Source organism: Procambarus clarkii, chromosome 30 (genome assembly GCF_040958095.1).
Source record: "Procambarus clarkii isolate CNS0578487 chromosome 30, FALCON_Pclarkii_2.0, whole genome shotgun sequence".
Lineage (NCBI taxonomy): Eukaryota > Metazoa > Arthropoda > Malacostraca > Decapoda > Cambaridae > Procambarus > Procambarus clarkii.
Window position 1 is genome coordinate 11,326,722 of NC_091179.1, and position 13,783 is coordinate 11,340,504.

The following is a 13,783-nucleotide window of genomic DNA, read 5'->3' on the forward strand; positions in this document are numbered from 1 at the left end:
TACATATGAACAGCTAGTAAACCCCATTATATGTATCCTCACCCCTCCTCTACCATGTAAATAAAAAAAAAATCACAAAATTAATTATTTGTTATACGAGAAAATGAAAATACGAAAATTAGCTTTACTTACACCCATTTAAGGACCGACAAACATCACAGGGGCATAAGAAGCATAAACGGAGCAAAAGGAGCATAAGGAGCATATAAGGAGCATACAAGGAGCTACAAGGAGCCTACAAGGAGCATAAAGAGCCTACAAGGAGCATAAGGAGCCTATAAGGAGCATACAAGCTGGGCTCCCCTGCGCCAGAGACACTCTCGTGAGATTAAGGAGACAATTTGCGCTAATGTGTTTACTGTTAGTGTCTTAATTATATGTATTTTTAGGAAATCATTATGGAAATTGGTGCTATCGTGTGCTGGCGTATGTGTGTGTAGTTGTGCTTGCGGGGGTTGAGCTTCGGCTCTTTGGTCCCGCCTCTCAACTGTCAAACTGGTGTACAGATTTTTGAGTTGGGCTCTATCATATCTACATTTGAAACTGTGTATGGAGTGTGTGTGTGTGTGTGTGTGTGTGTGTGTCACATAGTCTATCAGGATAAAGTTCAATGTCATTACGACTATATATATATATATATATATATATATATATATATATATATATATATATATATATATATATATATATATATATATATATATATATATGCGAACAAGCCTGAATGGTCCCCAAGACAATATGCAACTGAAAACTCACACCCCAGAAGTGACTCGAACCCATACTCCCAGATGCCACGCAACTGGTATGTACAAGACGCCTTAATCCACTTGACCATCACGACCGGACAAAATGAGGTGATAGCCGAGGCTATATGAACCACCCCACCGCCGGCACTCGGATAGTAATCTTGGGCATAGCATTTTACCAAATCACCTCATTCTTTGGGGCACACGTGAGGAACACAAATGCGAACAAGCCTGAATGGTCCCCAGGACAATATGCAACTGAAAACTCACACCCCAGAAGTGACTCGAACCCATACTCCCAGATGCCACGCAACTGGTATAGCCGAGGTTCATATAGCCTCGGCTATCACCTCATTTTGTCCGGTCGTGATGGTCAAGTGGATTAAGGCGTCTTGTACATACCAGTTGCGTGGCATCTGGGAGTATGGGTTCGAGTCACTTCTGGGGTGTGAGTTTTCAGTTGCATATTGTCCTGGGGACCATTCAGGCTTGTTCGCATTTGTGTTCCTCACGTGTGCCCCAAAGAATGAGGTGATTTGGTAAAATGCTATGCCCAAGATTACTATCCGAGTGCCGGCGGTGGGGTGGTTCATATAGCCTCGGCTATCACCTCATTTTGTCCGGTCGTGATGGTCAAGTGGATTAAGGCGTCTTGTACATACCAGTTGCGTGGCATCTGGGAGTATGGGTTCGAGTCACTTCTGGGGTGTGAGTTTTCAGTTGCATATTGTCCTGGGGACCATTCAGGCTTGTTCGCATTTGTGTTCCTCACGTGTGCCCCAAAGAATGAGGTGATTTGGTAAAATGCTATGCCCAAGATTACTATCCGAGTGCCGGCGGTGGGGTGGTTCATATAGCCTCGGCTATCACCTCATTTTGTCCGGTCGTGATGGTCAAGTGGATTAAGGCGTCTTGTACATACCAGTTGCGTGGCATCTGGGAGTATGGGTTCGAGTCACTTCTGGGGTGTGAGTTTTCAGTTGCATATTGTCCTGGGGACCATTCAGGCTTGTTCGCATTTGTGTTCCTCACGTGTGCCCCAAAGAATGAGGTGATTTGGTAAAATGCTATGCCCAAGATTACTATCCGAGTGCCGGCGGTGGGGTGGTTCATATAGCCTCGGCTATCACCTCATTTTGTCCGGTCGTGATGGTCAAGTGGATTAAGGCGTCTTGTACATACCAGTTGCGTGGCATCTGGGAGTATGGGTTCGAGTCACTTCTGGGGTGTGAGTTTTCAGTTATATATATATATATATATATATATATATATATATATATATATATATATATATATATATATATATATATATATAGACTCGTTTGTTTCTCTGGATTCTATCTACTCTCTTCCCCCCAATAAACTTGTTATTCTATTTCCCACTATTAAAAGCTTGCTCTACATGTTCCTTTATTTCTTCCTTTATCCTTTATTTCTTCAGGTAAATAAAGTACCCTCGGGTAACAGAATGTATTGACTCTCCCTACCCAAGTGGTGTAGGAAATTGTACATCGAAAAATATATTTTATCCAGCCCTAACTTTAATCCTTAAATTGCCTTAAACCTTAAATTAAAGTGATGTGGGAGAGGGTTGGGGGGTCTGTTATCTTAAATCTGAAGACAAATTAGATCCCAGTCTTGCCTACAGAGACACACACACACACACACACACACACACACACTCTGAACACCCCCACCCCTCCCTCCCCCCCAAAAAATTAAAACTTGAAAATATACTTAAAGGAAAAATAAGGGTAAATTTTGGAGCTATATTTTGGGTCCTTGCCACCGCCTCAAATATTCTCTCTGAGGTCATATTATGCGCCCTCAGGTGACCGAATATGTTGACTCTCTCTTCCCAAGCGGCTTATGAGATTTTAATAATAATAATAATAATAATAATAATAATAATAATAATAATAATATTTTATTTAATTAAGGTACATAGATGCAGAGTTACAAACATTCTGATTTATTTATAGATAGAACTTTTATAGAACTGATTTATTTATAGAACTTTAGAACTAGATTTATTTATAAACTTTATTTGACTTATAGATAGAACTTAGATAGAACTATCGAGTTGAACTTTTTTACACCAAAAGATATACATTATCCAGCCCTAATGTTAATCCCTTATAAATATTAAAGCCTTTTTAACCTATTCCAGTCAATTCCTGCCTCTCATCTCCGGTTTCTAAATTTGCGTTAGAATAATTGTGATTTTGACGAGATACAGACATTGTGCTACCGATGGGTATTTGCACAATGAAATCACATTAATATGGTGTATTAATTGAAAAAAAAAATTAGTAGGAGCCATGGGGCGGCTTGGGAGTACTAAGTGTGTGGGTTCGTATCCTTCCCACGGCTCTTACTGATTTCCTTATGGAATATTTCAGAATGGGACACACACATGTATGGTACACTATTCTGAATGGTTCAGTTTGTTCGAATGGCTGAAGTTGTTCCATAATCTCGCATTTACAATTATTTTGATTTAATGTGTGCCCAAGAGGTTTGTTCTTTTTCTATCTCGATCTCCATCAAGGCTGATCACTTGGGCTGCTCGGTAGAGCAGTGGCCTTGCTTCTTGCAGGGGGTTGGTGTTTGTTCTCGTCCAGTCACCAGGTGCCTGTGTGTGTGTGTGTGTGTGTGTGTGTGTGTGTGTGTGTGTGTGTGTGTGTGTGTGTGTACTCACCTAGTTGTACTCACCTAGTTGTGTCTGCAGGATCGAGCATTGACTCTTGGATCTCGCCTTTCGAGCATCGGTTGTTTACAGCAATGACTCCTGTCCCATTTCCCTATCATACCTGGTTTTAAAATTATGAATAGTATTTGCTTCCACAACCTGTTCCTGAAGTGCATTCCATTTTCCCACTACTCTCACGCTAAAAGAAAACTTCCTAACATCTCTGTGACTCATCTGAGTTTCATGCTTCCATCCATGTCCCCTCGTTCTGTTACTATTCCGTGTGAACATTTCGTCTATGTCCACTCTATCAATCCCTCTGAGTATCTTATACGTTCCTATCATGTCCCCCCTCTCCCTTCTTCTTTCTAGTGTCGTAAGGCACAGTTCCCTCAGGCGCTCCTCATACCCCATCCCTCGTAGCTCTGGGACGAGTCTCGTTGCAAACCTCTGAACCTTTTCCAGTTTCATTATATGCTTCTTCAGATGGGGACTCCATGATGAGGCGGCATACTCTAAGACTGGCCTCACGTAGGCAGTGTAAAGCGCCCTAAATGCCTCCTTACTTAGGTTTCTGAATGATGTTCTAACTTTTGCCAGTGTAGAGTACGCTGCTGTCGTTATCCTATTTATATGTGCCTCAGGAGATAGATTAGGTGTTAGTCCACCGCCAGGTCTCTTTCACGCGTCGTCACAGGTAGGCTGTTCCCCTTCATTGTGTACTGTCCCTTTGGTCTCCTATCTCCTAGTCCCATTTCCATAACTTTACATTTGCTCGTGTTGAATTTCAGTAGCCATTTCTCTGACCATCTCTGCAACCTGTTCAGGTCCTTTTGGAGGATCCTGCAATCCTCATCTGTCACAACTCTTCTCATCAACTTTGCGTCATCCGCAAACATCGACATGTAGGACTCTACGCCTGTAAACATGTCGTTAACATATACAAGAAATAGAATTGGTCCCAGCACCGATCCTTGAGGTACTCCACTTGTTACTGTTCGCCAGTCCGACTTCTCGTTCCTTACCGTAACTCTTTGGCTCCTTCCTGTTAGGTAGTTCCTTATCCATGCTAGGACCTTTCCCCCCACCCCCGCCTGCCTCTCGAGCTTGAACAGCAGTCTCATGTGCGGTACTGTATCAAAGGCTTTTTGGCAGTCCAGAAATATGCAGTCTGCCCAACCATCTCTGTCCTGTCTTATCCTCGTTATTTTATCATAGAATTCCAGAAGGTTTGTTAGGCACGATTTCCCTGTCCAGAACCCATGTTGATGATTGTTCACAAACCTAATGTTCTCCAGGTGTGCAACCAGTCGTAGCCTAATTATTCTTTCCAGCATTTTACAGGGGATGCTTGTCAGTGATACAGGTCTATAGTTAAGTGCCTCCTCCCTATCACCTTTCTTGAAGATCGGCACGACATTAGCCTTCTTCCAGCAACTGGGCAATTCTCCCAACATAAGTGACTCATTAAAGATCATTGCCAGAGGCACGGTGAGGGCCTGCGCTGCTTCTTTTAGTATCCACGGTGATACTTTGTCTGGTCCAACTGCTTTAGTTGCATCTAGAGTTGTCAACTGTTTCATTACCTCCTTTGCTGTCACCTCTATATCTGATAGTCTTTCATCTAGGGTAACCCCTTCCAACAATGGGAGCTGCTGTGTGTGTGTGTGTGTGTATATTCATCTATTTGTACTCATTTATTTGTGCTTGCGGGGGGTGAGCTTTGGCTCTTTGGTCCCGCCTCTCAACTGTCAATCAACTAGTGTACAGATTCCTGAGCCTACTGGGCTCTATCATATCTACATTTGAAACTGTGTATGGAGTCAGCCTCCACCACATCACTGCCTAATGCATTCAATCCGTTAACTACTCTGACACTGAAAAAGTTCTTTCTAACGACCCTGTGGCTCATTTGGTTACTCAGTTACTTACCCTGTGTCCCTATGTTCGCGTACACCCTTAAAAAGTTTATCCTTATCAACCCTGTCAATTCCTCTGAGAATTTTGTAGGTAGTGATCATGTCTCCTCTTACTCTTCTGTCTTCCAGTGTCGTGGGTGCATTTCACGCAGCCTTTCCTTGTAACTCATGCCTCTTAGTTCTGGAACTAGCCTAGTGGCATAACTCTGAACTTTTTCCAGCTTCGTCTTGTGCTTGACAAGGTACGGTCCATGTCCAGGATTGGTCTTACATATGCTGTGTACAAGGTTCTGAATGATTCCTTGCACAGGTTCCTGAAGGCTGTTCTGATGTTAGCCAGCCTCGCGTATGCCGCAGATGAAATTCTTTTTATGTGGGCTTCAGGAGACAGGTTTGGTGTGATATCAACTCCTAGAGCTTTCTCTATGTCCGTTTCATGAAGTACTTCATTTCCGATTCGGTATTCTGTGTTTAACCTCCTGTTGTCACTGTCTAGTTTCATGACCTTGCATTTACTCGGGTTGAACTTTAGTAGCCATTTGTTGGACCATTCATTCAGTCTGTCTAGGTCATCTTGTAGCCTCCTACTATCATCCTCTGTTTTAATCCTCCTCATATTCTGGTCAGCCCTCTCCATCCTTATCTCTTTAAGGATCTCAGTAAATGCGTTTTTGTCCTTGTCTCTCCTCTCTGCTGGGCTGGTCTCTGTTTGCTTCTTAATACCTGCTACTACTACTGCTCTTTTTCTCTCTATCAGCCGGCTAGTACATCTAACTGCTTCCTGAGAAGAGGCCATTTCTATGGCAACTTCCCTTACTGCAGACCTAGCTTCAGGGCTCTTTTTAAACAATTTTGCAAATGAAGGTTGCATTGTAGAAGTTCCCTGTGTATCCCGTGTGTGTGTGTGTGTGTGTGTGTGTGTGTGTGTGTGTGTGTGTGTGTGTGTGTGTGTGTGTGTGTGTGTTTACTAGTTGTGTTTTTGCGGGGGTTGAGCTTTGCTCTTTCGGCCCGCCTCTCAACTGTCAATCAACTGTTTACTAACTGCTTTTTTTTTTCCCACACCACACACACACACACACACACACCCCAGGAAGCAGCCCGTGACAGCTGACTAACTCCCAGGTACCTATTTACTGTTAGGTAACAGGGGCACTTAGGGTGAAAGAAACTTTGCCCATTTGTTTCTGCCTCGTGCGGGAATCGAATCCGCGCCACAGAATTACGAGTCCTGCGCGCTATCCACCAGGCTACGAGGCCCCCCATGTGTGTGTGTGTGTGTGTGTGTGTGTGTGTGTGTGTGTATGTGTGTGTGTGTGCGTGTGTGTGTGTGTGTGTGTGAGAAAGACTGTATCCTGTCCTCGTATACAGTTTAGTCACCCTGGCTTTGTGCTCACTCCTGATAATCACCATCTCTAGGAGAGTTTGCAATCTCATTTTCAACATTATTTCCCTCGTTCGATTCCTGATATCCACCTTCACTGCAAGCGCGTGTGTATATATGATCGTCCACCTGTAATGTACCTTTCTCTGAATGTGTATAAATATTTTCTATATACACAAGAAGATTGTTGCTCAGATGATCGTGATAAAATTCACCCTTTGGCCTAATTACATGGTAGAATAAGGTAATTTCTTACGTTTAAATATAGAGAATAGTTAACATAAATTTAATTGGAGAGTTCGGTTCATTTTTCTCAAGAGAAATTGAGTTTACTCGATTCCAATTGCATTATTTTCTCCTCAAAAATTAATTACTCTTCTGTTTGGACAGTCTTGTAACCCCTTGAAATCGCTCAATTAGCATACTGAACCTTTTAATTCTGCAAGAAGGTCAACCTTAATGACTGAGATTGCTGAGACCATTAGACCAGCGGCCGCCGCCAGCCTCTCAAGGTCGAACTAAAACAGGATGTGTGTGTGTGTGTGTGTGTGTGTGTGTGTGTGTGTGTGTGTGTGTGTGTGTGTGTGTGTGTGTGTGTGTGTGTGTGTGTGTGTGTGAAGCCTTGTCTGTGTAATTGGACAACGGGAGCGGAACAGGATTGGTTGCTTATGGCTTAATTAATATTAATGAATCTTTATATTACACACACACATTACACACACGCACACACACATATATATGTGTGTGGATGTGTGTGTGTGTGTGTGTGTGTGTGTGTGTGTGTGTGTGTTTTATGCAAGAGTTATGTCAAATGTTTCATACACAGTGTATCATAAGTAGGGTTAAGTGTAAACAAGTCTTTGAGAGTGTAAGAAGCCCTTACGAAACGCTTCTAGGCGTCAGACCATTAATAGAAATGAATTTTGGAGAATTGATATTTCCATTACCACCTACAGTGAAGAAAAACATAAGAAATATTGAAAAAAATTCGTGTTAGAATTATTAATCTTACCTTTTCGGTCATATTCAACAACATTATATATATACATTATATTATTCAATCTTTCGTACATTTCTTTTCACTGTTGGAGGTAATTCAAAAATCAATTCTCCAAAATTCATTTTTATTTCTAGTCTGACGCGACACTTGAGCGCGTTTCGTAAAACTTATTACATTTTCAAAGACTTTAGTTAACACATACACAACTGAATAGAACTTACATATCTCCGGTTTTGTTTATATCTACATTTGAGTGAGGTGGATGGGGTGAGGTGGTATTTAATAAGGTATTAATTTCATCAACAACATGTTGATGAAATTAATAAAGGATGAAATTAATAAAGGAAGCCCCCTCTTCCTTACAAAGGAAGCCCCTTTCATCAGTCCACAAGGAGACATGTATTTACAAATAGACGGAGTAGCAATGGGCTCCCCCTTAGGAGTTTTATTTGCTAATTTTTATATGGGAACCATCGAAGATAGGGTCTTCAGTAGCAGACAAAAACCAACTGTATACTGCCGTTATGTAGATGACATATTCGTAATAGTAAAAGACTCAGATGAACTAATTGACCTAAAAAGACACCTAGAGAGAGAGTCAGTACTCCGATTTACACATGAAAATAGTGAAAATAACAGTCTGCCATTCTTGGATGTACTAATAACAAAAACAGGAACCTCTTTAAGCACCAACGTATATACCAAGCCCACCAACATAGGATTATGCCTGAACGGTAGAAGTGAGTGCCCCCAAAGATACAAAGCCAGTGTTCTCAATGCTTATATTCGTCGAGCGCTTACCCACTGCTCTGAATGGAGCAACGTGAGTAGAGAGTTTGAAAGAGTAACTCAGGTATTGGTGAACAACGGATATAGCAACGCGGAAATAAACGCTGCTATAAGAAGACACTTGGACCGTTGGTATAATTCAGAACCTAGAACAGAAACCACAACACCCCCAATAAAATTATATTACAAATCAACCATGCACAGTGAACATATAAAAGAGGAAAGAATAATGAAAGAAATAATCCGTAAAGGAGTAAAAAGCACTACTCCTAACCAAAACATAAACCTGATAATATTCTACAAAACCAAGAAGACTTCCGAACTCCTTATCAAAAACAGCCCGAAGCCGACGGAGAACCCTCTACAGCAGTCAAGCGTTGTATACATGTACACTTGCCCCCACGAAGGATGTAACCTTCAATGTAAGTACATAGGTATGACGTCGACCAAGCTGACGAGGCGTTTGACATGCCATCTTCAATCTGGTGCCCCTAGGAATCACATGAGACAAGCCCATGACATTACTCTAACAAGAGAAATGTTGAACAAGAATACTTGCATAATAGACAAAACCCAAGATTCAAGAAGATTACAAATTCTTGAGGCAATTCACATAAGAATAGAGCGACCTACCATGAACACCCAAATCACGGAACTATTTACTCTACCCACCATGAGAGTAAGGACAAGACAAGAACATATCGATGCCAACACAGAAGACAATGTCCAACATAACAGGCCAATTACACTGGATTAATCTTTGTGTTTAGATAGGAGATGCCTCGTATGGGCCAATAAGCCTTCTGCAGCCCCTATGTTTATCCCTTATGTATCCCCCCATGTTTTTCACCTTCATTGTATTATCACCTGACCTAATGCGGGTATAAAATCAACTAGTATTGTAAGATCTGTTCACTTGAGAATGAACCATGGAGGTTCGAAACGTCGTGCAAATTATACAAATAAGTGTAATACACTCTATAGTAAATCACTTCTTTTCTTCACCTTAAAAGTACGAAAATGAGTTTTGGAGAACTCCTATTCCAATTAAGCCCTGATGCTAAGAAAATAGTTAGAGGGATAGAAGCCCTAAACCAGAAAATAATAAATACAGAATATGCGGTCATATTCAATGAAACATGTTTGAAAGAAAACCTGCTGCCAGTATACACCAATATATATATATATATATATATATATATATATATATATATATATATATATATATATATATATATATATATATATATATATATCCCATGAAGCTGGGCAGCCCTCAGCCAGTAAAATGCTGTCCCATTGATCATGGCAACATATAAAATGTTGCCATGATGCAACAAGCGGATCGTCAACCATGCACCAGACAAAAGAAAACACAGAGCCACCCAACTCTCAAACTGGGCACGTGGAACGTAAGGAACATGACACCGGGTCTCTCGGAAGATCTACTGAGAGTGAACGGCGCCCACATGACAGTTGTGATCAACAATGAACTACACAGGCTCCAAATTGACGTAGTCGCCCTGCAGGAGACACGTCTGCCCGCGACCGCCAGCATAAGGGAGGACTTTACCTTCTGGAAGGGCACACTACCAGAAGAGGTAAGGGAGCATGGAGTGTGCTTCGCCGTCAGGAACAGGTTGTTAGGGTCCATAGTACCGCCCATGGAGGGATCTGGAAGGATCCTCAAACTTCTGCATCACAAAGCAGCAGGAGCCGTCAACCTTATCAACGCCTACGCACCAACACTAACCTTCTCTACTGAAGCGAAGGACGAGTTCTATGATGACCTCGGCCTAACTCTTAGAGACATACCTCAACAGGAGCCGGTCTTCCTCCTGAGAGACTTTAATGCAAGAGTTGGTTCTGATCACAGCTCTTGGCCTTCCTGCCTGGGCCCGTTTGGATTTGGGAAGATGAATGAGAATGGGCAGCGCCTCCTGGAGTTCTGTTGTCGTCATGACCTCTGTGTCGCCAATTCCTTCTTCGACACCATTTTTCCTGGAGACACCAGGTCTAAGCAATAGCACAAGGTTTCCTGCAGACATCCCAGATCTAAGCATTGGCACCAACTTGACCTGGTGCTTACAGGGCAGAGCAATCTGAGAAGCGTCAAACTGACCCGCAGCTTCCAGAGCGCAGATTGTGACTCCGACCACTCTCTCGGCGTTTGCAAAGTAAAGTTCCAACCCAGGAATTTCTACAGAGCAAGGGAGGAGGGAAGACTACGCATTAACGTAAACAAGACCCGTGATCTTCACAAGGTGGAGGAGTTCACTGTTGCGGTGGCAAATGCCCTTCCTGAACCACCCTGCGATAGCGCAAGTGAGAGGTGGTCACACCTCAGGGACACCATTTTCAACGCTGCCATGTTCACCTTCGGTAAGTGGTAGGACAAGTCAGCAGATTGGTTCGAGGCCAGTGCAGAGGAACTGTTACCCCTCGTAGAGGAAATGAGACGAGCTCTCTCATCCTACAAGAACCTGCCCTCAGAAAGGAACCAACAGCCTTCAGTAGAGTTCAACAAGCTGCAAGGCGCTGTGCTAACGATTACTGGCTCCGACTCTGTTTCAGCATCCAGACCGCGGCCACCGTCGGCAACATAAGAGGCATGTACGAAGGGATCAAACAGGCAACAGGCCTTATACAAAACAAGTCAGCTCCTCTGAAGTTAGCCACTGCGATGCAGATGAGGAGTCACAATAACGTGGCTGAAAAATGTTGACCAAACCACACACTATAAAGTGAAGAGACGACATTTCGGTCCATCCTGGACCATTATCAAGTCGATTGTGGGTCTCATCAGCTGAGCGCCACTGGAGAGATCATTAAAGACCGTGATCACCAGATGAATCGCTGGGTGGAACATTACTCCGAACTCTACTTCAGAGAGAACTTGGTCAGCGTAGAGGCCCTGGATGCAATCGATTGCCTGCCCATCATGGAAGAACTTGACCTTGAACCGGCTGTGGAAGTTGAGAAAGCACTGGATTCACTTTCCTCAGGGAAGGTCCCAGGAGGCGACGGCCTTTCGCCTGAGATTCTCAAGTGTGCTCGAGGAACACTTAAAACTGAGCTTCATAAACTTCTGTGCCAGTGCTGTAAAGAGGGCTCGGTGCCACATCAACATGAGAGATGCGAACTTCATCACTCTAAAAAAAATAAAGGTGACAGAAGAGATTGCAACAACAATCGCGCGTAAGAAAAATGCCCTTTATATATGTAAAGGCATCCACGCGGCATCTCCTGCCTCAGCGTCGTCGGCAAACTCTTCGCAAAGGTCGTCTTGATCAGGCTCCCTATGCTTGCTAAAAGAGTGTACCCAGAGTCACAGTGCAGTTTCCGAGCAGAGAGGTCGACTACTGACATGGTGTTCTCCCTGAGACAGCTTCAGGAAAAGTGCAGAGAGCAGAGAAAATCCCTGTACATTGCCTTCACTGACCTTACGAAAGCCTTCGACTTCGGGAGCAGGGACGGACTCTTCAAGATCTCCGCCAAAATTGGCTGCCCACCCACCCTACTCAGCATGATACAATCGTTCCACGAGGACACGAAGGGCACAATCGTGCACAACGGCTCAACTTCTGAACCCTTCAACATCAACAGTGGTGTTAAACAGGAATGCGTCCTTGCTCCAACCCTGTTCGACATCTTCGCGAGACTTTGGAACAAACCACAGAAGGCATCTATCTCCGTATAAGATCTGATAGAAAGGTCTTCAATCTATCCAGACTCTGAGCAAAGACGAAAGTACAGATGAGAATACTCAGGGAGTTCCTCTTCGCCGACGACGCAGCGATCACCACACACACAGCAGAAGGCCTGCAGCAGCTACTCAACCGCTATGCCGCAGCGTGCTCCGCATTCGGCCTAACAATCAGCCTGAAGAAGACACAGGTGATGAGACAAGACGTCAATGAGCTACCCTGTATAAACATCACAGACTATGTGCTGGAGGCAGTTCACGAGTTTGTGTACCTGGGCTCCACAATCTCAGACACCCTTTCCCTGGACACTGAGCTCAACAGGCGTATCAGGAAGGCCGCAACAACACTGTCCAGGCTCACAAAGCGCGTTTGGACAAATGTCAAACTGACAGTGCACACCAAGGCACAAGTCTACGTGGCATGTGTGGTGAGTACACTTCTCTACGGCTCGGAATCCTGGACCCTGCGTTCTCGCCAGGAGAGACGGCTCAATACCTTTCACATGCGGAACCTGAGACGCATCCTTGACATCACGCGGAGAGACCACGTCACCAACGACGCAGTGCTCGAGAGAACAGGAATTGCTTCAATGTTCACTCTCCTGAAGCAGAGACGCATGTGATGCCTGGGACATGTCACACGCATGGTCGATGGCCGCATACCGATGAACCTCTAATATTGAGAAAGAGCTCCACCGGAAGACCTCAGCTGCGTTTCAAAGACGCCTGCAAACGCGACCTCAAGCAGCTGAACATCGACATCCCATCAACACTTGGGAGGCAGCAGCTGCGGACAGATCTGCCTGGAGATGTAAAGTGCAAAAGAGACTCCAGCAATTCGAGCGTGAACTGAAGAGGCAGGCGGAGGAAGAGAGAGACTTCAGAGGAAGTCTCGACCACTGACGTCGTTTATCTGCACTCGCAGCAGCCGGGTCTGCCGTTCACAGCAGACGTTGCACCCAACCAGACACCCAGGACACAACTCCATAACCCCACGGAACTGACGGATGCCTACTATATATATTATATTATATATGCATATCAGTTCTCAATCACACTATCATGATAATAACATTTCATTCACTTGGACCCTAGAGTACTCGAACCACAGGCCCCACGGTGTGAGGCGGAAGCTCTTCCAATGAGCTATATCAGTGGGCGTGGATCCCTAGAGTCTGACACAGCCTTGCTCCTGTGCCAGGTAAGTCCACTACGGGCTCACCATAGCCCGTGCTACTTGGAACTTTTGTTCTGAGTAGCTGAATCAAAAACAACAACAACCTAGAGTCTCCTAATGCCCAAGTGAATGAAATATATGTATATGCATATTTACCTAATAGCCAGAACCGCAATACTTGGCCTAGTAAGCAAGGCCCAATTTGCCTAACAGAGCGGTTTTCGTTATTTTTCAAATATTTTTCTTTCCAAAGTGTTTTTTTTCCTAACAATATTATTTCATTACATTTGCAACATAAATTACTGAATTAGTTATTTAGATCAAACCTAACCTACCTAATATGAGTCAGGAATCATTGCAGTACACAAGC

The 13,783-nt window shown here is 43.7% G+C and overlaps 2 protein-coding genes across 2 annotated transcripts; both read left to right on the forward strand.

The window, feature by feature from the left end:
- Positions 1–9,861: 9,861 nt before the first annotated feature.
- Positions 9,862–10,557, forward strand: LOC138369899 (craniofacial development protein 2-like). The gene has a single exon (XM_069333647.1). The coding sequence runs from the start codon at positions 9,862–9,864 to the stop codon at positions 10,555–10,557; it is 696 nt and encodes a 231-aa protein (XP_069189748.1).
- A 1,274-nt stretch (positions 10,558–11,831) lies between these two features.
- Positions 11,832–12,230, forward strand: LOC138369900 (uncharacterized). The gene has a single exon (XM_069333648.1). The coding sequence runs from the start codon at positions 11,832–11,834 to the stop codon at positions 12,228–12,230; it is 399 nt and encodes a 132-aa protein (XP_069189749.1).
- The last annotated feature ends 1,553 nt before the right edge of the window (positions 12,231–13,783 follow it).